General features: G+C 35.5%; 1 protein-coding gene and 1 pseudogene across 4 annotated transcripts in view; both read left to right on the forward strand.

The window, feature by feature from the left end:
- The window catches only part of KIAA0825 (KIAA0825 ortholog), a 547,976-nt gene that overhangs the window by 38,859 nt on the left and 481,683 nt on the right, over positions 1 to 27,434 (forward strand). For 3 of the 4 annotated variants that reach the window (XM_074206876.1, XM_074206877.1, XM_074206875.1), the window contains exon 2: positions 27,255 to 27,394. In XM_074206876.1, the coding sequence (XP_074062977.1) occupies positions 27,264 to 27,394 (131 nt within the window). In that variant the 5' untranslated portion in view covers positions 27,255 to 27,263. Of the gene's footprint in view, positions 1 to 27,254; positions 27,395 to 27,434 lie in introns of those variants that run through there. The other variant, XM_074206878.1, reaches the window with a different exon arrangement.
- LOC141500879 (cellular retinoic acid-binding protein 2 pseudogene) lies at positions 16,537 to 17,349 on the forward strand (annotated as a pseudogene).

Here is a 27,434-nt window from a genome sequence, read left to right on the forward strand (position 1 = left end):
TGATTTCTAGGTCTCTCCTCTTTTATGTATTTATTTATTTGTTTGTTTATTTATTTATGTATGTATGTTTTTGCAAGGCAAATGGGGTTAAGTGGCTTGCCCAAGGCCACACAGCTAGGTAATCATTAAGTGTCTGAGACCGGATTTGAACCCAGGTGCTCCTGACTCCAGGGCTGGTGCTTTATCCACTGTGCCACCTAGCTGCCCCATCTCTCCTCTTTTAATGATAAAATCAAGTTTAGGAATTTCCCTTTAAGTCAATACTCATAGAGTTTGATGTTGAATTCAATAGGAATTCAGCTAGGAACAGAAAAGGGGGGGGGGAGAAGATAAGAAAATAGATTCAAAGATGAATTAGTCATATTAACTTGAAACAAATAGGGAGAAAGGAAGAACATGGAGAAGAAAAAAGTACAGGAGAATAGAATGAAGGTAAATAAACAATTAACTATCATAATTGTAAATGGGATAAGCTCACCCATAACATGAAAGAGCAAAATGGGTTAGAAATGAAAATCCAACAATATGTTATTTACAGAAGAGATACTTAAAGCATAAAGATTCACAGAGTTAAAATAATGAGATTGGAGCAAAATCTATTATGTTTCAGCCAAATGCAAAAATGCAGCAGTAGTAGTTATTTCAGTCAAGAAACAATACAATAACTTAATTTAAAAAGATAAAGACAGAAACTATATTTTAGTGAATGAAACAATATATTTATGTTAGTACTTAACATATATACCTCTAGTAGCATGGTTTTTTAAATTGTACTACAAGGAAAAATAGAAAATAAAGTATAAATGTGGGGGTCTCAATTTTCCCTGATTAGCCCTAGACAAATATTAAAAAAATAAAGTATTGATATGAATAGAATTTTAGAAAAATTGAATATGATATACATTATGTCAAGTAGTGATGAGGAACAGAATGGAATCAATACAATGTCTGTTCATAATTTTGGAGAACTGATGATGAAACATATTAGCTATTATTGACAAGATGGAGTTAGAGTATGGAATGAAATATTTATTCCTGTATACCTGCAGTAGGGGAATATGTTTTACTTCTATGCATATTTAATACGAGAAATTGTTTTTTCTTTCAGGGGAGGAAAAGAAAAAAAGAAAATTGGGAAAGTAAAATGTATGATTTTTCATGATGTCATTATTTTGTTTTACTTTTTTATTATATAAATTTTGTTTTCCTATTATGTACATATGTACAACAGTAGTTTCTACCTATCATTTTTTGTTAAGGTTTTGAATTTTACACTCCCCCCCACTCTTTCTTCCCTCCCTCCCCCCCACACACAGAAGGCAATCTGATAATCTTTATATTGTTCCCATGCTATGCCTTGACCAAAATTGAATGTATTGGGAGAAAAGACATATACTTGAGGAAAAATAAAATATTAGAGATAGTCAAATTATGTAGTACATAAGACAACTTTAAAACAAATTGAAGGTAATTTTCTCTGGTCTTTATTTAAACTTTACACTTCTTTTTTCTGGATACAGATGGTATTCTCCATCACAGATACCTTACAATTGTCTCTGATTATTGCACTGATAGAATGAGCAAGTCCATTAAGGTTGATCATCACCCCCTTCTTGCTGTTAGGGTGTATAATGTTATTTTGATTCTGCTCATCTTCCTCAGCATCAATTCATACAAGTTTTTTCAGGCTTCTCTGAAATCCCATGCCTCCTGGTTTCTAATAGAAAGCTGACTTGGGTGACGCAGTGGATAGAGTACCGGCCAAGGAGTCAGGAAGACCTGAGTTCAAATATAGCCTCAGACATTTAATAATTATCTAGCTTGTTGACCTGGGGCAAGTCACTTAACCCTGCAAAAAACAAACAAGAAAGTAGATCAATAGTGTTCTATAACATACATATACCATAATTTGTTCAACCATTCCCTAATTGATGAACATCCCCGAGATTTCCAATTCTTTGCCACCACAAACAGACCTGCTATGAATTTTTTTTGTACAAGTTATTTTTATGATATCTCTTCAGGGTATTAGACCCAGTAGTGGTATTGCTGCCTCAGAGGGTATGCACATTTTTATTGCCCTTTGGACATAATTCCAAATAGCTCTCCAGAAAGGTTGGATCAATTCATAGCTCTGCCAATAATTCATTAGTGTCCCAGATTTCCCACATCCCTTACAATGTTGATCATTGTCCTTTCTGGTCATATTGGCCAGTGAGAGGTGTGTGGTACCTCAGAGATACTTTAATTGACATTTCTCTAATCAGTAACGATTTAGAGAAATTTTTCATATGACTATGGATCACTTTGATTTCCTCATCTGCAATTGCCTTTGCATATCCTTTGACCATTTGTCAATTACAGGAGACTTTTGGCAAAGTGGGAGTAATCTCTAAATGTTTGTAAACAAATGTACAAACAAAAACAAAAAATATTACCAAAAGTGTAAAAAAGTAACCAAATGAAAGGTTGATGCAGTTAATAGAATAAGAAATATAAATCAAAACAACTCTGAGGAGTTACCTCAAACCTTGCAAAGATGATAGAAAACAGAATAGTCAGTGTTTGAATGGTTGTTAAAAAGACAGATTATTTTGGTGGAGATGCAAATTGTTCCAGTGATGCCAGAAAGCAATCTGTAATTATATTTTTTAGAAAAGCTAATTGACCATATTCTTTGACATAGAGTTCCCATTGCTAGAAATATATCACAAGGCAGTCAAAGGTAGAAAGTTCTAATAGATACCAAAATATTTATATCAGCACTTTTCTAGGGCAAAGGCCTAGAAACAAAGTGAATTCCTGTAGTTTGGGAAATGATTAAACACATCACATTACATGAATATGAAGTGGTAAATACAAGGACTATAGGAAAATATGGAAAGATATATATATATATATATATATATATACATACATATATATGTGAAATAATTAAAAACTAAATAAGGAAGCAGGCAAAAATACAATGAGTATAATAATATAAAATTTAAAAAATGTTGAAATAGAGAGAGAGAGAGAGAGAGAGAGAGAGAGAGAGAGAGGGAGAGGAGAGAGAGAGAGAGATTACGTGCGTGTGCATTTTTCTACTTATCAAACTTTGTCCAAATGGAAAGATTTGAAACTGCTGCAACTTCTTTTTCTTCTTTTAAGGGTGGAATTGAGAGGTTGAGGAGCTATGAATATAGAATATGGAATTATACTATTGATTATTTTAATGAACTTTTGTCTTTTTCTTTTTTATTGTAAAGAATGACTATGGGAAAGGAAAGAGGTATGTATTATGGAAAGGAGAGAGGTATGTTTTAGGGAAAGAAACTAATGTACAATCAAAATTTATAAATTATTAAAAAAACTTTTTGTGGGTGTTTCCTCCTCGTTTCCTAAGTACCTGGTTTTTTCTAAATGCTTAACAATTTTATAGGCATATTCAAACATTTTCCTTTCAGTAATCTTTTAACACAGCCACATTCTTTCTATACAGACTTTCTCTTTTCAAACTTTTTAAAACTAATTTGTTTTAACTGTTTTCTTTATCATTGTCTTTAACTTTTCTACCTTCCCTTACTTATTTTATCTTTCCAGCCACTTTAAACTTTTTGTTCTCCTTGAGTCTTCTTCAGGTCTTTAGCCTCTTTCCTTTTATCTTCAGTTTGTGTTTTCCTTTTGGCTACGTTTTTTTTTTCTCAGCTCATTTTCTCTTTCCGTTTTTCCTCAATTTCTCCCAAATTTTCCCTCCTCAAATTCAATCTCTAGCCTTCTTCTCAAATTTGAACTCCTTAATCCCACAACAGGAAACATAGAATGTACTTTCCATATTATACCAGTTAAAGTGTGATATAGTGTAGTTCAGTGGAAAGTCCTGGGTTTGAATCCTAGCTCTGTCATTTTTTATCTCTCACCACTCTGATCCTCATTTTCTTCATCTGCAAAATTAGGGCATTCTTTTCCATGACTCTCATATGTCCATCCAGAATAATCAATCTTAGATTCCATTTTCTACTACTTCATCTTCATTTATTAAAATTTTATAATTTTATGATTCTATGATTTTATAATTTTATTCATGGAACAGTCTACAAATTTTAGCCAGCACATGATATACATTTTTTTCTATACACTAATCTTATATTGCCACCTTCCTATTTTACCTACATCAGATACATTATTTCCCCCATGATATGTGCTAGATATCTCTTATTTGTCTTTTTTGGCCTCTCAACTACAGCTTATGATTTATCTTTTAATAAATATTTGTTGAATTGAATCTCTTAGTATAAAATGCTGGGTTCTTTCAACACAATTATAGTTGTTGGTCTGCTAATCCTGTGAATCAATCTACACTAAACAAGAAGCTCATATCAAACTCTTGGCAGCTTTAGTTAAAATTAAAATGCATGCTTAACTGTAGAGATTGTCAAGTGTAGAAATAATATTTGTCCAGCTGGACAGCTTTCTTTTGTAGTCACTAAATGAAAGTTGAGATTCTGTCTCCTCCTTGAAAGCTTCTGTGTCAGGAAGGTAATTTGGACTGTTTGTGGTTTGACAGGGATTATTAAAATCAGATGAAGTGAAGGGAAGCAAGTGTGAGAAAGCAAAATTGACACTGACACTCTCTATTATTTGCAGCTTGAATCATGATGACTATGTTGATATGATAGATTCACTGTTGAGATATGTTAAGCAGCAAATAAAATAAAATGCATCTTATAGTGATGGATTTTCAGATTTAACTTGAAGAAATCCAATACTTACTTTCACTGATTGCTTTTTAAATAGAATTTTGGTTTTTTCCCCATATGAATTTGTTCTAACCCACAACAAATTATCATTCCGTTGATTTTATAGGAGGAAAAAAAACATGCACTCTGAGTGATATATTACCAAGGATTACAAATTAAGTAAGAGGTCACAAGATTTAGAATTCGAACATAGAAAGAGACCTTAGAGATCATTTAGTCCACTATACTCATGAGAAAAGTTGGTAAGAAATTCACTACATTGTTTTCGTAGGTGCTTATTGATTCTCCCCACACCCAAAGTTTTCATTCAGAGGACATTATAAGAAATCTCAATTTTAGGTCCTATTCATAGCGACTACTTTTTGAAGATCTAATTAAACTGTTGTATTATTTGAGTTTTAGAACCTATGTGACTATATTAATCAGGAGAATCTATTCTAATAATATATTTTTTGATAGAAACAATCAGAGACAGAAACAAGAGTTTTCTAAATGGAATAAATTTCCAAAAGGGGACTTTAATGCTGTAAAAATATCATTGTCTCTAAACTAAAATAGATCATATGTGCTTGAAAACATAATACATATATATATATATATATATATATATATCTGGAAGTTTGGGGACAAAGGGAGGAAAGGAAAAAAAAAAGATGGAATTGAGGTTAGGGGAAGTAGAAGGAGGACTTCTAATGGGTTTGTATATAGGAAGAGGTAGCAAGATGGCCTAGAGACTGTGAACCTGCTGGCTGACTTAGGCTTTAAGGGCTCCAGGTTCTGAAAAACAAGTTGGGATTGAAAAGAAGCAAGAATAGAGCAGATAGGGTTGGAGGGTGGAAAAAGAACAGTTCTGTGAATTCAGTAAAATTTTAAACAGGATTAAAATGTTCAGGTTTTGTTCTTGCTTTCATTTAAGCTTTCTGCATCATATCCCCATGATTAATAATTGATCTTTTTACTTCACTCACAAAGGGTACATTTTTAGCCATGCTTATCATCCATTATCAGCCAGCTTCAGGAGAATAAACTGATCATTATTTTACTGTACAAGAAGAAAGTTAATAGTTTTTACCAGCTGTAAGCACTGATCTTCCTTTTCTGTAGGGACATTTTGATCCTGTTTAAAATTTTACTGAATTCACAGAACTGTTCTTTTTCCCCATCCAACCCTATCTGCTCTATTCTTGCTTCCTTTCAATCCCAACTTGTTTTTTGTTTGTTTGTTTTTATTCTTTAAACATTACCTTTGCTTTTATTCTTTATTTAGTATCTTTTTTCTATTTTTAAAGATTTGGGCACAATTGTTTTCTCCTATCTCAAGGCCCTGGGACTGGGCCCTCATTGTTACAGGGGAATGCTATAGTGTCTCTGCCCCCCTTTTCAGAGCTCAGGAATTAGAAGAGTCTCTTGTTCAGGAAGGATTAGGAGTTCTCTTATTCACAAGTTACCACATGAAAAACATGGATGGAGACAGTTCAAAATGACTACTCATTTGGAAGTCATCTCTCTATCACTCTAAAAATGAGGAGCTTTGCTAAGAAATTCACTATCTTCTTTTTGTGAATCTTTATTGATTTTTTTCCTGAGTAGTTTTCCACCAGAGTCATGTTTTTCTAAGCTTTTACTATTCAATATAAAAATAATGTTTTTAGGCAAATTTATGGTCAATGCCTTTTAGAATTGGGATGAGACTTTACTCATGATTTCATTGGTACAGGAAAATCCTGATGAGGAAACTAGCTCTTGTTCTGTAATTTACAGTAGTAGAGACCTGCCTCACATATTGTAGTTTTAGAAAGCATTTACTGCTGCCTTTGCACAGGGAGTTCAGGCATCTAAATCTTCATGAGACCACATGGCTCAAACCTCCACACTGCCTAGTCTTCTCTTCAGGCACAGGGTCTTCTTCCCTTCAGACTTACTGCTTGACTTGGAAACAGGAAAACAATGGGCAATGAATTATGGGTTAGAATTGCTACAGAGGAAGGAAAACAGCAGAAGGCAAGTCAAGGATGAAAAAAGACAATTTCAAAAGACTTTAGAGTTTTAGATAAGGTTAACTCTGATTTCCCTCAAATTGTTTTAGTCCCGATTGACTCTTTGTGATCCCATTTGGGGTTTTCTTGGCAAAGATTCTAAAGTGGTTTGCCATTTCCTTCTCCAGGTTTTTTTTACAAATGATGAAACATGAGGCATAGAGGGTTAAGTGCCTTGCTCAGGGTCATGGAGGTAGTAAATGTCTTAGGCAGGATTTGATTTCAGGTCTTCCTGACTCAAGGGCTAGCACTCTATACTATGCTAGTTAGGTGCCTTCATCCTTCAACTAAATGGGGACAAATACATTCTATAGAGAAATACAAACTATCTTCCAAGCCAAATCAGCATATACATTGCTTTGCCCAGTTGTTCAGTCGTGTCCAGTTAGTTCTCTGTAACCCCAAGGACCATGGCACACCAGACTCTTCTTCATTATTACCAAAAGTCTTTCCAAGCTCCTCTTTGTTGTTTTCATGACACAATTTACCCATCTTATCTTTGACTGTTCTATTCTCTTTTTGTTTTCATTCTTCATTCACTCTTTATTAATAATTAATGTGGAGGTCCCTGAGGGCAGAAGTAAGAGCATGGTTGTAAGATTTAGTAGATGTTGTTAGATTTTTCTAGAAGAGAAAAGAAATTAGCTGCCTCAAGAGTCAGCCTCCCTCTTTAGAATTTTTTAAGGAAAAGCTGGATGATCATTTACAAGATATATATACTATAGAATGGGTTCTTGTTCAGGGATAAATGGCCTGAGTTGGGCAATCAGAAGTTCTAAAATTTTTGAGCTCAATAAATAGAAGCTTTGCTGATTTATTTTTGTTATGCTTTGTGAATCTCCTACTTCCTGTAATTCTTGAAGACTGGGCAAGAGGTGATATTTGGGAACCACTTTTTTTAAGAGACTTTATATCAAGAACATTTAGTATTAGAAATAGTAATGAGTTTCAGATTTATTTAAATAAATACAGTTGGTACATAATCATTAGCTTATGTAATGTAACAATGAATTTGTTCTTTAAATCTCCCTGGAAATTAAATTTAGGCATTTTTTCAGTCAGGCTTATTTTGTGTCATTATGATGTTCATATAAACAACAGACTTCAATATTAAACTATTCATTCACTCCAATCCATCATCCAAACAGCTTCCAATGTGATTTCACCTTTCCTTTCTTGTGACTATGTCATGCCCTCATACAGAAAACTCTGGTATCTCCCCTTTCCTTATAGAAGGCAACATAAGTAACTCTGGACTTTCATATAATCTAGTCCTTTAATTTTCTTTTCAAATTTTTTATATGATTAATTGGTTAAGATCTGTTTTCACACTCTCCAACCATTCCTGCCATTGAAAACATAAGGAGGGGTGGCTAAGTGGAGCAGTGGATAAAGCACCAGCCCTGGAGTCAGGAGTACCTGAAATCAAATCTAGCCTCAGACACTTAATAATTACCTAGCTGTGTGGCCCTGGGCAAGCCACTTAACCCCATTGCCTTGCAAAAAAAAATAATGAAAAATAAAAAACCCATTATAAATATTTATCATGTCCAAAATAACCTTTATTTCATTCTGCTTTGAGTTCTTTACCTCTCTATCAGAAAGTGGGCATCATGTTTTATCATTAGTACTATGGGATCGTGATTAGTTATAGGCTGATTAAGAGTTCAGCATGTGGTGGAGCTGTGAACTGGTCCAACCTTTCTAGAGAGCAAATTAGGTTTACACTCAAAGGGCAACAAAATTGTGCAGACCCTTTGATCCAGCAATATCACTACTGGGTGTATACCCTGAAGAGATCAAGAAAAGGGTAAAACCATCGCTTGTAAAAACATCACTTGTACAAAAATATTCATAGCATCTCTGTGGTGGCAAAGAATTATAAATCAGGTGAGTATCCATCAATTGGGAAATGGCTGAACAAATTTTGGTATATGTACGTTATGGTACACTATTGTTCTGTTAGAAACCAGGAGGGATGGGAATTCAAAGAACCCTGGAAAGACTTGCATGAACTGATACTGAGCAAGATGAGCAGAACCAGGACATTGTACACCATTACAGCAACATGGGGATGATGACCAAACTTAATGGACTTGTTCATTCCATCAGTGCATTAATCAGGGACAAATTTGGTGTATCTGTGATGGAGAATACCATCTATATCCAGGGAAAGAACTGTGAAAAATTTAAACAAAGACCAAAAAGTATTACCTTCAATTTTTTTCAGTTTTTAAAATTTTTTTAAAGATTTTATTTTTTTACATATTACTAAAATATTCTTGTTTAAGAGTAAACATAATACTCCTCCCCGCAGAAAAATATAGAATTCATGAGAAATAAATTAAAAGAAAGAGAAAAAAATATGTTTCAGTCTGTGTTTTGATATCATCAGCTCTGTCTCAGGTGGATCACATTCTGTATCATAAGTCCATCATAGAAATTACTTCTATATTTTTCCCACAGTTGCTGTTGTTGATTGTAATTCCCTCCATCCATTCCTTCCCACTACCATCTATTATATTTTCTCTCTCTCCTTTCACTCTGTCCCTCTTCAAAAAATGTGCTATGGAGCAACCGAGTGGCAAAGTGGACAAAGCACCAGCCCTGGGGCTAAGAGGCACTACATCCCACCCTAAAGACCAAGCAACCACCCGTCCCCATGGTCCCGGACAGACCATCCAATTCCAGTACCTTGCAAAAAGCAAAAAAAGAAAATGTGTTATATCTGACTATCCTCTCCATGATCTATCCTCTCCTCTATCACCCACATCCACCCCTCTTGCCCCTGTCCCCCTTCTCTCCTTTTTCTTCTAGATGTCTATACCCTATTGAATGTGTACACTGTTTCCTTTCTGAGCCATTTCTGATGAGAATGAAAGTTCCCTCATTCCTCCTCACCTTCCCCCCCCCATTCCATACCTTTGCAAAAACTGCATGAAATATCTTTTAAAGGAAATATTTTAGTCTGTTCTACCTCTCCTTTCTCTTACTACCAGTACATTTCCCTTTTACCCATGACTCCATTTTTGCAATAAATTGTATCTTCAAATTCAGCTCTCTCCTGTGTTTCATCTATAAAAGCTCTTTCTACCTGCTCTATTAAATGAGAAGGTTCATATGAGTATTATCAGTATCATCTTTCCAAGCAGGAATACATGCAGTTTATCATCATTGGGTCCCTCATAATTTACCCTTCTCCTCCGCTCTATGCTTCATCTGAGGAAGGTAAAACTTTCTGTTCAGCTCTGGTCATTTCAACAGGAACATCTGAAATTCCCCTGGTACATTGAAAGTTCATCTTTTCCTCCCGGAAATGAATGTTCAGTTTTTCTGGGTATTTGATTTTCACTTGCACTCCAAGCTCTTTTGCCTTCCGGAATATTATATTCTAAGCCCTATGAGTTAATGCTAAGTCCTGTGGGATCCTGACTGCAGCTCGATGATATTTGAATTATGTTCTTCTGGCTCCTTGTAACATTTTCTCTTTGACTTTGGGAATTCTGGAATATGGCTATAATATTCCTGGGAGTTGGTTTTTTTGAATTTCTTTCTGGGGGAGATCAGTGGGTTCTCTCAATTTTTATTTTACCCTCTGCTTCTTAGGATATCAAGGCAATTTTCCTGTAGAAATTCTTTAAACATGAGGTCAAGGAGGCTCTTTTCCTGATCATGACTTTCAGGCATCCCAATAATTTTTAAATTATCTTTTCTGAATCTGTTTTCCAGATCAGTTGTTTTTTCAATGAGATATTTCACATTTTCTTCTAATTTTTCACTCTTTTGATGTTGAACTATTGAGGCTTGCTTTCTCACAAAGTCATCAGCTTCCTTTAGCTCCATTCTACATCTGAAGGATTTGTTTTCCTCAGAGAGCTTTCTTAGCTCCTTTTCCATCTGGTCAATTCTGCTTTTTCAAGCATTCTTCTCCTCAATACCTTTTTGAAACATTTTATCTATTTGATCTAAGCTGGTTCTTAACATTTTATTTTCTTCAGCATTTTTTGGATTTCCTTGACTAAGGTGCTGACTTTGTTTTCATGTTTTTTCTGCATCTCTCTCATTTCTTTTCCCAATTTTTCTTCTATCTCCCTTACTTGATTTTCAAAATCTTTTTTTGAGCTCTGGTACAACCTGAGCCCAACTTCTATATTTCTTGGAGTCTTTAGATGCAGAAGCTTGGACTATCTCATCATCAGATTGAATATTTTGGTCCTCCATAGGACCAAAGTAATTGTCTGTGGTCAGGTTTCTTTTTTTAATTCTGTTTATTCATTTCCCTAGCCTATGCCTGGTTTTAGGGTACTTTCTGAGCTTTTGAGTATTATTGGGATACCGCCACAAGGACCTCAGTGTGTGAGGCTCTGATTGCTCTTCTGGTCTGTGAATGCCCACAAGCACACCCCTCTGTCACAGGGCTGTGAGGGGAGAGTTCCTGCTCTATGGGGGCCTAGACTGTGACCGGTATGTCAAATCCCCGGAGTCCTGTTCCAGGGACAGAGGACAGACCTCATCAGTCTCCTTCTGCTTCCTTACCTTCAGCAAACTGAGCACTCAGGGTACACCTGCCTGGAGACTCCTGCTGGACAACTCCACAAGCCTGCTTCTGTTTACTGGATCTGAACTTCCATGGTGAGGGCTGTAGCAGTGCAGAGTGCCGCAGCAGCAGAGGGCCTGGGCTTCGTGCTCGCTCTATGCTTGGTGCTCCCTGGGGTGCAGATCAGGAAAATGTTTCTGCTGCCAGGAGCTGCCACTCCTAGGTACCCTGGGGCTGTCCCCAGGTAGTGTGACCACCCCTCCAACCCTGTAGAACAGACTTTTTCCACTATTTTCCAGGTTACCTTGGCGTGGAGAATTACCTCACTGAATCTTCCTATGGGTTCTGTCTCTCGAAAATTAGAGACATAATTTTAAGCTTTTTGAAATATTTTGGAGAGGACACCTAAGAGAGGCTCTTCTCTTGCTGCCATGTTCACCTTCAATTTTTTTTAATTGTCTTAGTCCTACAACTTCCTAACTTGGTTCTATGCAAGCGTAGACTGCTGTTGGACTCAGTCCCTATGTGTAGAAATTCAGATGGACAAGTATACATTATATCTGTTAGGATACTGCAACATTTGATACCCATGTGTTTGAGAGAATAAGGATTTTATGATCATTGTCTTAATTTAAAACTTAATTTAAAAAGGTCAAGACACCCACTGCATCCTGGACCATCACTAGTTGTGTTGAGTTTTGTTTTGCCACTGGACTCCTATGACTCTGAAAGAGAAAATGAAGCTGATGACTTTGTAGAACTCTGATTCACATAAATCTAATGCAAATGCAAATTAATATCATATCTCTCACTTGTGGAATCATTGGTCCTTTTCAAGATCAAAGGTTGGGGAACAACAGGGACAAATCTCTACCTCCTAGTGAGAATGCTCTGTTTGATCAAAATAACAGAAGTTTAAGCTCCACTTTGGTCTTCACTTCCTTCCTTGGTTATTCCTATATCCTGTGGATTAGAAGCAGGGACTGAGACCTTGCTCTAGGCCTAGAGTTTGAGCCATATCACTGCTGCTGCTGCTGGTAGTATCCTAGCATCCTTCTTTCTCTGAAGGAAGTGAAGAACCCTCCCTACCCATGAGCACCACTCTCCTCTTGCCCTATGATCTGCTATTGGGTGGTGGCCAATACAACTGTACCTGTTGCAATGCTCTGATATAGGTCTGTCTGGTAGGTGCCCCTGTTGAATTTATGGCCACAATCTACCTTTCTAAATTCATTCAAACATTATCTATATACAAAGAATTTGCTAAGGAAATCAACCAGATCCTTTTGCCAATTCCATTTCCCAAAAGATTGATTTGTGCAATAAAAATAAAATTCAAATAATGACTTAGAGGACCTGTGTTCAGATACTAACTTTGCCACCTTTCTGCAACTCAGTTTCCTTATCTGTAAAAATGATAGGGTTGAACTTGATGATGACCATGGTTACTTATAGCTCTAATCTATGATCCTATGATCTCTATGTGTTACTGTTACTTAGATTATGCTTTACTAGAGTTTTGCTGTCTCTCAATATAGATTTTATTTACATTGCTGTAGTTAATATTTAGTTATTCTTCAGGACCCTTTGTGCTTACTTTGAATCACATAAGAGTGAAGTAATTTCAGTTTTTTGCAGGGGAGATATTTAATTCACATTTTTCAAGTATTCAGAAATACTTAAGGACCATGGGGGGCGGCTAGGTGGCATAGTGGATAAAGCACCAGCCTTGGAGTCAGGAGTACCTGGGTTCAAATCCAGTCTGAGACACTTAATAATTACCTAGCTGTGTGGCCTTGGGCAAGCCACTTAACCCCATTTGCCTTGCAAAAAAGAAAAAAAAGCTAAAAACAAATACTTAAGGACCATCCACAAAAAACTTTATATGACAATTTTAAATCTTTCTTATTGAATTTATTAGATGTACCCTGAGATCCTTAAATCTAAAATAAAATTATATAATATAATAATTTGAAAAGATTGTGCCTCCCAGGAAAGAACTGATACCATCTGAATAGAAACTGAAGTATGCTCTCTTCCACTTTCTTTCATTCTTTTTTTTTAGTTTTTTTGCAAGGCAATGGGGTTAAGTGGCTTGCCTAAGGCCATACAGCTAGGTAATTATTAAATGTCTGGGGTCGCATTTGAACTCAGGGCCTGACTCCAGGACCGGTGCTCTATCCACCCGCCACCTGGCTGCACCCACTTAATTTCATTATAATTTTTTTTAATTTGAGTCTTCTTGTGCAACATGATTAATATTGAAATGTTTGTTTACTATCTGGAGAAGGAGAAAGGGGAAGGGGGTTAGAATTCAGAACTCAAAACTTTAAAATAATGTTTAAAAATCATTTTAAGATATAATTGGGGAAAAATAAAATATCTTTAAAAATAGTTAACCCTATTTACATTTGATGTATAATAACAACATAGTATGTCTTTGATGTTATTTAGTTAAGACTTTTCATTAATTTAGGGAGCCTAATGGTTTCACTTTGGCCTGTTTATTAGTTATATAGTTTTTGTGCTTCCAACCTTAAAATATCTAATTTTATGCCTTTATAATCATGCAAGGTGAATTAGGGCTGAATTCCTAAAGAACATTGAAATTGTAGTTATGATTTCAAGGCTTCTTAGTAAGTTCATGTTCAGAGTTAGTAGAGAAAAGAACTATACATAAAACTAAGAAAATATTGTTTGACCATAATTTATTTCTTATTTATTCATTCATTCTTTTATTTATTTATTTCAGTTTTTCAAGGTAAATGGGGTTAAATGGCTTGCCCAAGGCCACACAACTAGATAATTATTAAGTGTCTGAGGCCAGATATGAACTCAGGTACTCCTGACTCCAGGGCCGGTGCTCTATCCACTGCACCACCTAGCCACCCTGACCATATTTTATTTTTACAATGAAATTAAGCATTGTTCTTTTTTTTTAGCAAAGATTCTGATAAGTGACTCATTTATATATTTATATTAACTTATATTCACTAATATTGTAGATTATTGCTTTTGTCAGAGTGAAAAATTTTAGAATTTTTACTATAGAAAGTACAAAGATGGAGCAGCTATGTGGTGCAGTAGATAGAATATTGGTCTTGGAGTCAGGAGGATCTGAGTTCAAATCCAGCATTGGACACTTAATAATTATATCGTTGTGTGACCTTGGGCAAGTCACTTAACTCCATTGCCTTGCCCCTCCCCCAGAAAAAGAAACAAGATTTTGTTTTAGGCAAAAATGACAATATGATTAACTGCTTTTCTGTGTAAATAATTGTATGCCTATAAACATTTTATTTTATTGTAGAAAAAATAAAATTTATATAAATATTATTGATGTTCTGAATAGCAATCTAAATATTGCAGAGACCAAAGACATGAAATTGAATGGGACAGAAAGTTTTGATATGAAACAAGGATTTTGTCTGTATTTTAATGAAAAAGAGAAAAAAATCTGGAAATATTTAATGTTTGTATAAAATGAGATAAGTTCATGTAATTATATGTATACATATACATACTTAAAATAAATATAAAGAGAATAAATGAAAAAATAATCAAATGAAAGTAATTAAGAAAAATGTCTGAGCATTTGAGGGCAGGCTTAGGGTCTAATGAAGAAGAGCTTCTTGAAGAAGGTGGTGCCTAAATTGTGTCTTGAAGTAAATGAGGGATTGTGTGAGAGAAACAAAGAAGGGATATATTCCAGGCATAGGATATGACCACTGCAAAAGCAACACAGAAGTGGGTTCTGATAGATAGAGAGGGTCTTGAGTTGAACGTAGAATGTAGAAGGAAGAGTATTAACTCCTTGTCAGTTCCAATATGACTAGAAATAAAGTTGAGGCCAGAATGTAAACCAAACAAAGGAGTTTATATTTTTAATACTTGAAGCTATAGGGAGCCACTAGAGCTATGTTTTTCTCCCAATGGATCACTTTCATGTATTGCCAAAAAATCCATGAGTAGATTAGATTTACTTTGGGAAACTTAAACACATTTTTAATGACCCCAATATTTTCCATTAAATAGAGACCCATGTTTTTAGCATTTTTTTTCTTCCACTAATGCTATATATAGCCATGGGATGGATTACCACAGTCTGCATTTACCACAATTAAAATTGAGTGTCATCCAAAGGGTAATGAAGAGACTTATGGTGCTCCTATATAGGCTGTAACACTTTACTAATCAAGAATTATATAAAAAACAAAGATTTTAAAAGTTCTTATAAAGAAAAATGGGGGGAGGGGGAAGATCATATGTAAGCACCAATAAGAGCCCAAGTGCTCCATTAGGATCCAGACAATGCCAAGAGAATTAGAGGGTCGCCAGCATATGGCATAAAACCCTGTGGAAGATTATTGCTGAGAATTTGTATGGATGGACTGGTACCTCAGCATCATTGTACGGTATGTCCATATTGATGATTATATAGCTCTATCAAAGTATGGGAGTTTTAAATAGCTTTCAGAATCAATTTCTTATTTATTCTTTACTCTTATACATATTCAGTGTTAGTTCAAGTTTTGGCTAGATATTTGAAGAATAACTCTATGTAGAGCGCTGAATTATTAAAGTAATAAAATTAAAGAGAAAAGAAAATCATATTGTGTCCAGAAATAGTACATGACAAAGCTTACTGTAATAGACCACAAAGGGAACTTAATATTTAGCAGTTTTTGAAAAGACAGTAAAGGACAAGTAGAGATCTTATGTTATTTATATAACTGTCTTTTGATCTCATAAAGTAAAACATTTTAGTGTTTCTGGCAGTGATTTGAACATAGTCATATTTTTATTATAAATTGTTTCTTGGGAATATATAATTCAACTATTATAATTTGCCTTGGGCTGAAATTTGATCTACAGGTGCTCATTGACTTAGATGTATTTTTTCAAAGAAAACTCTTTAACCATTTTAAAAGTCAATAATTAATATTAGATTGCCTAAAATACTTTTTTGAAGTATTAAATCATTATTTTTGCTCTCATGAAAAGCTCAATTAAATAGAATTAAAATGTTAAGGCATGAAGTACTGTAAAGTGGTATTTTCAAGAAAATAATCCAAGCTATCTGTTTGAAGTTATTAGTATTATAGTTAGAATAATTTCTGTTCTTTATTATCCATGAATTGCATTTCATTTGAGTTTTTGCCCCAATTTTTTACCTGATTGATAATCAGTAGTTGTAAAATTAAAAAGTCTGGGACTTTGGGGTTTCACAGGGATTGTCTCCTTCGCTCGAGGTGCTTAGAGATCCTGTGGTGGGCAGGAGGAGGAGGTGGCTCCCGGAGTTTCTAGTCCTCCAAGCCCCAGTTTCAGGGAAAAGTTTACCACTCCTGCCAAGATGTCCAACTTCTCAGGGAACTGGAAGATCATCCGTTCAGAAAACTTTGAGGACTTGCTCAAGGCATTGGGAGTGAATATGATGCTAAGAAAGATTGCTGTGGCAGCTGCCTCAAAGCCAGCAGTGGAGATTAAGCAGGATGGAGAGAGCTTCTACATCAAAACTTCTACCACGGTGAGGACTACTGAGATTAACTTCAAAGTTGGAGAAGAGTTTGAGGAGCAGACAGTGGATGGGAGGCCCTTCAAGAGCTTGGTAAAGTGGGAAAATCAGAACAAGATGGTCTGTGAGCAGACTCCTGAAAGGGGAGGGATCCAAGACCTCCTGGACCCGGAAGCTGACCAATGATGAATTGATCCTGACCATGACATCAGATGATGTGGTGTGTACCAGGGTCTATGTCAGGGAATGAGTGCTGAAGGGATGTCCTGAGAGGGAACCCTACATCTTCTGCATCTCTCCTGCTCCATGATCTCCCAGTAACCACTCAACTTCAGTGTCTTTTGTTTACCTTGTCACAGCTTTCCTTCCAACTCTACCCAGCTAGTTCTTTGACCTACTCCCCTGCCCTGCCCCTTGTTGTATCTGGAAGCAAACATCCTGGGCACATCATAAAGCCCACCTCTGCTTCCTTTACACTTCCCTATTTCACCTGACTTATCCTAAATGAATCCCTGACCACCCTGGTCAGAGATTTTTGCTTCCCTTCCTCTGTCTCTGATCAAGAGACTCAGCTCAGGAGAGGTCCTCTCCATTTTTGAGAGAGAGAGAAGAGGAGAGGGAGAGGGAGAGGGAGAGGGAGAGGGAGAGGGAGAGGGAGAGGGAGAGGGAGAGGGAGAGGGAGAGGGAGAGGGAGAGGGAGAGGGAGAGGGAGAGGGAGAGGGAGAGGGAGAGGGAGAGGGAGAGGGAGAGGGAGAGGGAGAGGGAGAGGGAGAGGGAGAGGGAGAGGGAGAGGGAGAGGGAGAGGGAGAGGGAGAGGGAGAGGGAGAGGGAGAGGGAGAGGGAGAGGGAGAGGGAGAGGGAGAGGGAGAGGGAGAGGAGAGGGAGAGGGAGAGGGAGAGGGAGAGGGAGAGGGAGAGGAGAGGGAGAGGGAGAGGGAGAGGGAGAGGGAGAGGGAGAGGGAGAGGGAGAGGGAGAGGGAGAGGGAGAGGGAGAGGGAGAGGGAGAGGGAGAGGGAGAGGGAGAGGGAGAGGGAGAGGGAGAGGGAGAGGGAGAGGGAGAGGGAGAGGGAGAGGGAGAGGGAGAGGGAGAGGGAGAGGGAGAGGGAGAGGGAGAGGGAGAGGGAGAGGGAGAGGGAGAGGGAGAGGGAGAGGGAGAGGGAGAGGGAGAGGGAGAGGGAGAGGGAGAGGGAGAGGGAGAGGGAGAGGGAGAGGGAGAGGGAGAGGAGAGGAGAAGAACTCCCCCCAACAAACACCAGACAGAAATCCATGGTCTCTACTTTATCCTTAAGGCCATTCCCTCTATCCCACAGCATTCCCTTCCCCAAATCCCCCTATAGCTGATTCAGGTGGAATATTTATTTGTTAATGTTGTTAAACCATCTGAAACTTAAACCTCAAAAAAAAGTCTGGAATTATTTAGAGTCTGTGGCACAAGAAAATGACAGAACAGAAATATTTGGTGAAGAAATATTAGGCTTCTGGTAAAGTCTAGTGGGAGTAATCAAAGGATGATTTGATGAAGGGGAAATGAGTTGGCTTCTTTTGCTTTGCTACTTTGATGGAGATGGGGGAGAGAGAGGGTAGAGAGTAAAAACAAAACCTTAAGATCATAGATAAAATCATAATTTTTAGATCTGGGAAAGCTCACCTAATCATCATTTTATAGACAAGAAAACTTTGACCCAGAGAGGTTGCCAGTCACCAAAATGAATCTGCAATACTTTAAGCAAGATATGCCGATTACTTCTTGACTTTTGCAGAGAAATCATCAGATGTTACAAAATCATAGGACTAGTCAACTCATTTTTTCCTATCACAACATTCTTGAGAGTATGAATATTGAACCAGTAAACATTTCTGAGTATTCATATAAGAAGATCAACGAGATCCTTCTGCCAATTCCATTCTTCTGTCCAATTAATTCTGCCTTGCTGCCTTGGACACCTTGGCAGATGTAAGAAGACTCTGCCCTAGGGGAGTTTATCTTCTTGTGGGGGAGATGAAAAAGGTATCAAGCTCCAGTTTTTTATGAGACTCCAAAGAAGTTGTTGAAGGTCTTGAATACTAATTTGTAAAGAATATAGATTTTGTTCCCTGCTTGTCACACAGTCATTTTATTAGAAAGATTAACTCCAAAAATATTACTTCTTAGATATGCTTTTTACATATACTTTCAAGCCTCAATAATTTAGCAATACTTCATGTGTTTCTCTCATCAGAGCAATCTTTCATTCCTTAGATCTTTCAGAACAATTTGTACCTCTGCTATGATTTTCTGACATTCTAATAGATATTAATATTATTAGTCAGTACAGCATTATATCTCCTGAATTTGACAGAAAGTTCTCTGTTAATTGTATTGTGTCCTGGAAGTCCAAGCATGTAATAGGTATTTTATTGTGTTTGCTGAATTTGATGCAGATTTTCACATTTTTTTCTTCAATAAGATGTTAAAAAAATAAAAGCATAAGATATGAAAGTAAGAAATTATAGGAGCTAAAGAACTTTGTTTCTTCTATCTTTGTATACTAGATTCCCAGACTATAATAGATATTCAGTAAAAATTACAAGATGATGATCTTCCACAGAGCAGAGCTAGCAATCCTATTCCATCTTGTCAAGAAAGAGAATGTTGTAGAATATACAATGTACTACTATATACATACCATATACATTTACTGTGCAATTTTATCAATGCTACTCTTGAAATGATCTGATAACGTGTTTTTGACTCTAAAATAACTAGGATTCTGGCTCAGTAAATAAAGCACTGGCCCTGGAGTCAGGAGTACCTGAGTTCAAATTTGGCCTCAGACACTTAATAATTACCTAATTGTGTGGCCTTGGGCAAGCCACTTAACCCCATTTGCCTTGCAAAAACCTAAAAAAATAATAAAAAATAAAATAAAATAACTAGGATTTTATGTTAAAAAATCTCTTAAAATCAATTATTATTAAGTCCAAGAAACATTTATTAAGCCCCAATGAAATGCACAGCCCACTGCTGAAGATGCAGATAGAAATTAAAAATTCATCTTAGGAAGCCTGATTGTTTATGTGTGTGTGAAAACATTTATTGAATGCCATTGTGTGCCAGGCACTATACTAATAAGCACTGGGGGTGCAAAAAGAGGCAAAAGACAATCTGCCTTCAAAGAGCTCATAGTCTAATCAGGGAGACAACAAGGAAACATATGGATAGAAGAATTTTTAAATATAGGATAAATAGGAGATAATAGAAGAAAGATACTTAGAATTGAGAGAAGCTGAGATTTTATTTGGTCCCTTAAGCTAGTCAGGGAAGCTGGTAGGCAGAGATGAAGGGGGAGATCCAGGCATGAGAAACAGCCAGAGAGAATGCCCAGAGTCAAGAGATAATGTCTTGAATGTGGAACAGCCAGGAGGTTGGTGTCACTGGATCAGAGTACATGACACAGAGTGAGATGTAGGAAGCCTGGAAAGGTAGGTGGGGGCTAGGTCATGAAAGGCTTTGAATGTCAAACAGAGAATTCTGTATTCCATCCTAAAGACATTAGAGATCACTGAACCTTACTGACAGAGAGGTAACGTGATCAGATCTGTGCTTTAAGAAAATCATTTTAGAGATTAGAGAGTGGAGGATGAACTGAAGTGGAGAGAGACTTGAGGCAGGCTGATCCACCAGCAGGCTCTTCAATAATCTAGATGTGAAGTGATGAGGACCTATATTACAGGGGTATATTAGAGAACTATTGCAGAAATTAAATTTATAGACCTTGCATCAGATTGGATGTGAGATGAGAGATAAAGAAAGGTCAAGGATGATACCTAGGTTTGAGAGTCTCAAAGACTGGGAGGATGATGTTGCCTTCTATAGTAAGAGGGAAGGTAGAAAGAAGGAGATGGACTTAGGTGAAAGATAATGATTTGGGAATGATTTCATTGACACAAGGAACTGTCAGGTAAGGAAATTCTTATAACTAGTGTATGTTGGCACTCTCTGTGCAATCTAGTCTTAGACAGTTACCTTGAATGTGACTTGTCAAAGGTCATCCAGTCAATGTAAATTGGAGGTGGAACTTGAGCTTGGGTCTTAGATGATTCTCTATTACATTTACTTTGAAATGCATAGTGATTATAAAGAGGAATTACTAAGTGAACTGAAAGCCCTTAAAATCAACTATTAATAAATGCAGTAAACATTTATTAAGCCTTAACTAAAAGCACAGCCCATTGCCTCTGGGTGCTGAGGATGCTGCTAGAAATGAAAAACTCTGTTCTCATGTAGTCTAATTGTGTGTGTTGTGTATGTGTGTCTGTGTGTGTGTATGTAAGAGACAGAGACAGAGGGAGAGAGAAAGAGGAGAGAGAGAGAGAGACACACACACACACACACACACACACAGAGAGAGAGAGAGAGAGAGAGAGAGAGAGAGAGAGAGAGAGAGAGAGAGGATGTTTTGTATTTGTATGAAGGGGGGAGGAATAATATATACAAATAGCTAATCTGAAAGTATGTGCAAAGGAGAGCTTCAGGAAAGGTGAGATTAGAAATTTCAGAATCCTACCTAGGAGTGAGTATTGGAGGATAAAGTATGTGCCACAGGAGATGTAGTATCTGAATGTGACTTCAAAAAAGTTTTGAGGTGGGTTTGTGGTAGTGGGAGTGGGGGAAGAAAGAAGTAAAAGAGTCCTCCCTAGCGTGGGAGGTGATGTATATAAGAAAAGAAGAGAATAGAATAAAAACAGGATATGAAGAATAATCTAATTCAGATTATGTTGAGGGAAATTGCATGAAAAAAGACCAAAAAGGCATTGATATTGAGCTAGATTTAATAGTAATTCAAATATCAAGTAATTTAAATATCAAGTCACAAAGTTTTTATGTAACACTTAAAAAAACTAAATCATTTTTACTTGATGCATTGGTATAAAATGAATGTAGTCAGGTTGGCATTAATAGAGATATAGGGATCAATGAATTTATCCTAAAACATTTTTTACTGCTACTGTATGAAAGGGGAAATGAAAAAATAAAAAAAGATATGAAAACTTTGAAATTTTTGAAAAAAAAATTCAATTCCCTTAGGAGGAAAGAAGAGGGAAACCGATGTTATCTTAAAACTCATAATGGTTAACAATGCCACACTGAATAAAATATAAAAGTGATCTAACCAAAATTAGCTATCATAGCATTAAATTAAATCTGACTACTGCTTTTGTACCTTCTCACTAATGAAAGGAATGGCAATAGGAGAGGATACTTATGAGAGATATTTTATAATAAGGTTAAAGAAAAAATTACTGAGATTGCACAACATTCATTCTTGTCTTACTTTGTAAGCTGTTTTCCTGGTTCTGCTTTCTTCATTCTATATCAATTTCTGTATCTCTCCATTCTTCTCTGGAGTCTTCATATTTATAATTTCTTATGGTATTATAATATTATAATATTCCTTACAAATGACTACATGAAAAATAGAACTATTAAAAAACTCTATTTAGGCCACTTTGCTAAATGCTGGTGATAAAGATAGGAAAGTAAGACTGTCCTTACACTCAAAGAATATACCCAGTACAATGGCTTTGCCCATAGCCAGCACAATCAATCATTATTGAATTTGTTGGATTGTAGAATCAGAATAAGGTACTCAGAAAGTTTAATAAGAGGACTCACAACATTCTCTAAAAGTAGTAGTCTAGGGAAATAAAACAGAAAAAGTAGGATTATATAGGATTTAGATTTATGCATTTGAAAAATAAATATGCCTTCAAATGAAGTCAGACAGAATTTTCAGGACCAAATATTGCCATTTTCCATCTTTTTTGACTCCAGGGCATAGAGCAATACCTTTCATACAGTAAGTGCTTCCTCACTTGTTGAATGGAATGAAAATGTCTTAGAAAGCTTTCACTGCAACATTTCTCTTTAAATTGTGAATTCCCTTAGTGCATTAACAATATAAAAATTACACTTATGCAGTAACTTTAGAAATAAAATTATGTAATATAATAATTTACTCCATCATATCATCTACATTAATTTTCATGTTAAATTAATGATAAAATAAAATAATTATTGGTATAAATATACATCATTAGGCTAACCTTGAAGTAAAAAATGGCTAATCCCCTCTTCAAATACAAATTGGCTTTTGTGTCATCAAGTCATAGCTTCTCTGTTATAGGAAATTGTCTTAAGAAAGTTAAGTTGCAAAGAAAACTGCTGACCTGCATTGGTAGAATTTCCTTATACCAATGAATTCATAAATTCAGTCCCTCTATCTCTAGGACTAAAGACTATACAAATTTGCACATGATGCTACATAGTAATTATATGTAAAGCTAAATATTGATTTTTAATATAACACTAATTATATGTTATCTTTATAATATTACACATGTAACATAAATATAAATTCATGTATTTTTCTCTCAATAGAATGCTTTTTAGGACATGTTTGTCTTTGTGTCTCTACTTTCTGGCCTATAATAGACACTTAATACTTGATGGATGAATGAAAGGTAATTGAAAGAGTCTATCTGCATACTAAGCTCATTATTGCCATGGGTTCACAAAAACAAAGTATTTTTTCTATGTTTTATGTAAATTCAAATTACCACCACATTTTCACAACTACTTTATTCCTTAAATTTAAACCTTTTATTTTTCATGATCAACTAATTTTTAATATTTGTTACTTCATCATATTAATCATTTTATTTCAAAATGATTTTATGTCAAAAAAACCTGTATATCTCCTGAGTTCTCTTTTCATTAAAAAAGTTTTGTTTCTTTGTTGAATACAAATACAATTCTTGAAAATTATCCAGTAAAATTTATTTCATTTTCTTTCAAAAATTAGAATGATGAATCTTGTATTCATTTTAACAGTATTTTTAAAGTTTCTATTTTGTGCAAGGAATTGTGCTAAGTTCTATGATGGATTAAAATTATTAAAGTAAAATGGTTCCTGCCTTTATTGAGTTTAAGTCTGGAAGAGGAGATAAGATTTACATAGTATACACACACACACACACACACACACACACACACACACACACACACACAAATACGCACACACACAGACACTCAATTCATTCATCTATTCATTCATTCATTTATTTAATTTCAAGGTGAATAGAATCATAGAATTATAGAACCAATATAAGAACCAGAAGGAAGATCATATAATTCAAACTACCTATTTTACAGATAAAATAAGGGTGAGAGAGGTTGTAAGTTATTATTTTGTCATGGGGTGAAATTTTATTTTAAAAATAAAATGTGAAAAACTGAGGGAAGTCAAAAATATTGTTTGACAAGTGGCTTGATTAAAAATAAAAGAACTTATAGTAGCTGTATGCATGTATGAATGAATGGATAGATGGATACACAGAATGATTAATTTTTTTAAGCAATTACTCTGGGTCAAGGACTCTGCCAAGTGCTAGGAAGGTAAATAGAAAAAAGACAATCTCCGCTTTCTAGGAGATTGCATTAATTGGGAGAGCATGTATACATATATACATACACGCACACACACATATATGCAAATCTACACATACATACACTTCTATACACATATGTATAAACACACACCTATATATAATATATATTATAAGTGTGTGTATTTGTATACCAAATGCATACATACACACACACACACACACACACACACAAACATGAAGTACTGCCTTGTAGTGCAGAGAGCCTGGAGGACATTTGCCCACTACCATGGAAAGAGTGGGCCTTAGTGTTAGAGTTGGATGGAGATTATTTCTTATTGGGTTGGGGATTAGAAAATCATTTTCTAGTTTAGAGGGGAAAAGAAAAGAGGGCATGAATAGGAAATTGGGGGTATATTAAGGTGTTCTATAGTTAACATGGTAGAAAGGTGTCCTGCTTTCAGTATTGGGTTCCCCAGGAACCCCCAGAGAGTCTGACGAGATATATGGCTACAATGAATACTATCTAATGGGTATTGTTCTGGATTTGGAATTATAAATTAATATATATTAAATATAATATAAGTGAAAATAAATGAAATTAAATTGATAGAAGTATAATATGAAGTAGGAAAATGGCTTCTTCATATTATGAATTCATCTAGTGATTATACAGTAAAATGGAGAGAGCCTTGGACCAGGAATCAGGAGAGAGGTAGATGTGACTGAACCACTAATCAGCTGTGATCTCTGGGTCTAAGTTTCCTTATGTGTAAAGATAGACAAGATGATCTCTAAAGTCCCTTCTGATTTTTAAATTCCCCTTTATTCTGTCATTTTTCATATTATATTTCATGCATCCAAGGTTTTCTATGAAATGTGAATATCAATATCAATGTGATATTTAAGAGAGAAAATAGAAACTTTCTATGTGTATCAAAATGTTCTTATTCATAACTTTTTTTAGTTGTGAAAATAAGATTAGTTCCTTCTCTTCTCCCCCAAATTTTCCCTGTCTCCTTGGGAATATTCTATATTTATAGAATTCCTGGATTCTGGCAATTAACTCACATCCTCAACATTGCCAAATTACTTGTATATGATACTCAACATTTCAGTGACCTTTTTTTTAATTAGTTCATCATAGTAGTCTGAGAGTATTTTATTTTATCCTGACTCACAACTAAAAATATTAATCTATTTAATCTATAACTATGATTTTCATTACTTTTCTAAAAGGAATTTGTGATTACACACAAGATCTCCAACTGGTTTTAACTAGTTGAGACATTAATAAAAACCATTTTAGGTATCTACTGTATTCAAGGTTTCATGCCAGATATTAAGGATACAAAATAATGCAAGGAGAGCCTTACTGTCTCTGCAGCCAGAGGACTTGGTTTCAGATCTTGTCCCTGATATTTACCCCCCCTTTGCCTGGACAAGAAGACTAAATATGAGTCTATTGCTATGGCCTAGGTGGGATTCAATGAGGTTGTGAACTAGGGTGGTGTTCATGTAGGTGGAGGAAAGGGGACAAATGAGCTTTTTTAAAGAAATTGACAAGACTTGATCATTGATTTTATATGGGGGATGAAATAGAGAGGAGTCAAAAGTTCCACAAGGCTATTGATGGATGTGACCGGGAGGATGGGTTTAAGCTCGAGAAAAAAGTTGGAAGACACCTCAGAGGCCATTTAACCTTACCTTTATATATACAGAGGAATCTCTTCTATAGAGATTCTGAATGCATTGTCATTGAAACACTGATAGAAGTCCTCTAGTAGCTGGTAACCTATCATCTCTAGAGATAATCTATTTTTACTGCTCTGTTTCAACCATAAACTTATAAGTGGACAAACAATAACAACAATAACAAGTGTGCTTAGATTAGACCAGATCTGAAAAGTAAATAAATAAAATAAGGTACTAAGTTTAAATGTGTTATATTTAATGTACTAAACTGGGAAAAGGTCTTTATGTGGTAGTAAATAAGCAATGAGGGTCTAAATAAGACTAAATAAAAAACTCATAGCAGATCTAGTCAACATGATTCTGTGACTATCTCCATTTGTGTTTAATGGCATATGAGTAGGAATAAGGAAGACAAAAGGGTTATCCCTGTTTAAGGTTTGGCATGAAAAGCTTTGTGAAAAGGGGTTAATCATAGACTATTAATAGGAAAATGAATCCAAAAATAGCATGTGAACTAGTAGAACAGGAAGGAACTAATATTGCAGTCAAAGAATATGTTTGAGTAATAAGAAAGAGAGGGAGCAGTGAAAGATCAAAAGGTTGTGATCAGAAGAAATTACATGGGTCTGGAGGTCTCATTCCATTTCTTAAAATGGTATTCACTCCTGAAATCTCTAGTTATATATAGTATCCAAGTCCAGGCTTTTGATAAGAACAAGGAGGGGAGAAGGGATCATTTTTGTCCACTAAGCTTTGATATTTTGTTGTTTTTTTTTGCAGGGCAATGGGCTTAAGTGACTTGCCCAAGGTCACACAGCTAGGTAATTATTAAGTGTCTGAGACTAGATTTGAACTCAGCTCCTCATGACTCCATTGGCCGTGCTCTATCCACTGCTCCACCTAGCTTCCCCATAAGCTTTGATATTATTGCTAGTTTCTTAGCTATTCTGCAGTGACCTAAAATTTTTGATTGCTGTCAATCTTGCAGTGAAATGTACATAATGCTGATGTGCTTTTTCAGAAATTTTATAAGATGCCAAGACCATAGAGAGGAAAATAAAATTAACCCTAATTATATATATATATCTATATCTATCTATCTATCTATATGTATATATACATATAACACATATGTAAGTATATTTATATTATTTACTTTACTTATTCTGATATGCTCCTAATTGTTCTATTTTCCCATTTAAACTGGTTTGTGTTTGTATTATTTAGATATTTCTTATAACTTACTATTATTATGACTTACATTATTTGCATTTCTTACTAAATTTTTTAAATTTATTTCAGTTCCTTGCAATGGATTGGGGAGATGAATATTCTTATAATTCTTTTGACATAGATTGTTTGCTAAATTCATTTCCTGGAGACCTGGAATTTGAACAAATCTTTAATGACATTGATGAAAAGATTGAGAAAAATTCTGCAAGGTAAATGGTGTTAATTTTTTTAAATTAAGTTGTTTCATGT

This window comes from Macrotis lagotis, chromosome X (assembly GCF_037893015.1).
Source record: "Macrotis lagotis isolate mMagLag1 chromosome X, bilby.v1.9.chrom.fasta, whole genome shotgun sequence".
Lineage (NCBI taxonomy): Eukaryota > Metazoa > Chordata > Mammalia > Peramelemorphia > Peramelidae > Macrotis > Macrotis lagotis.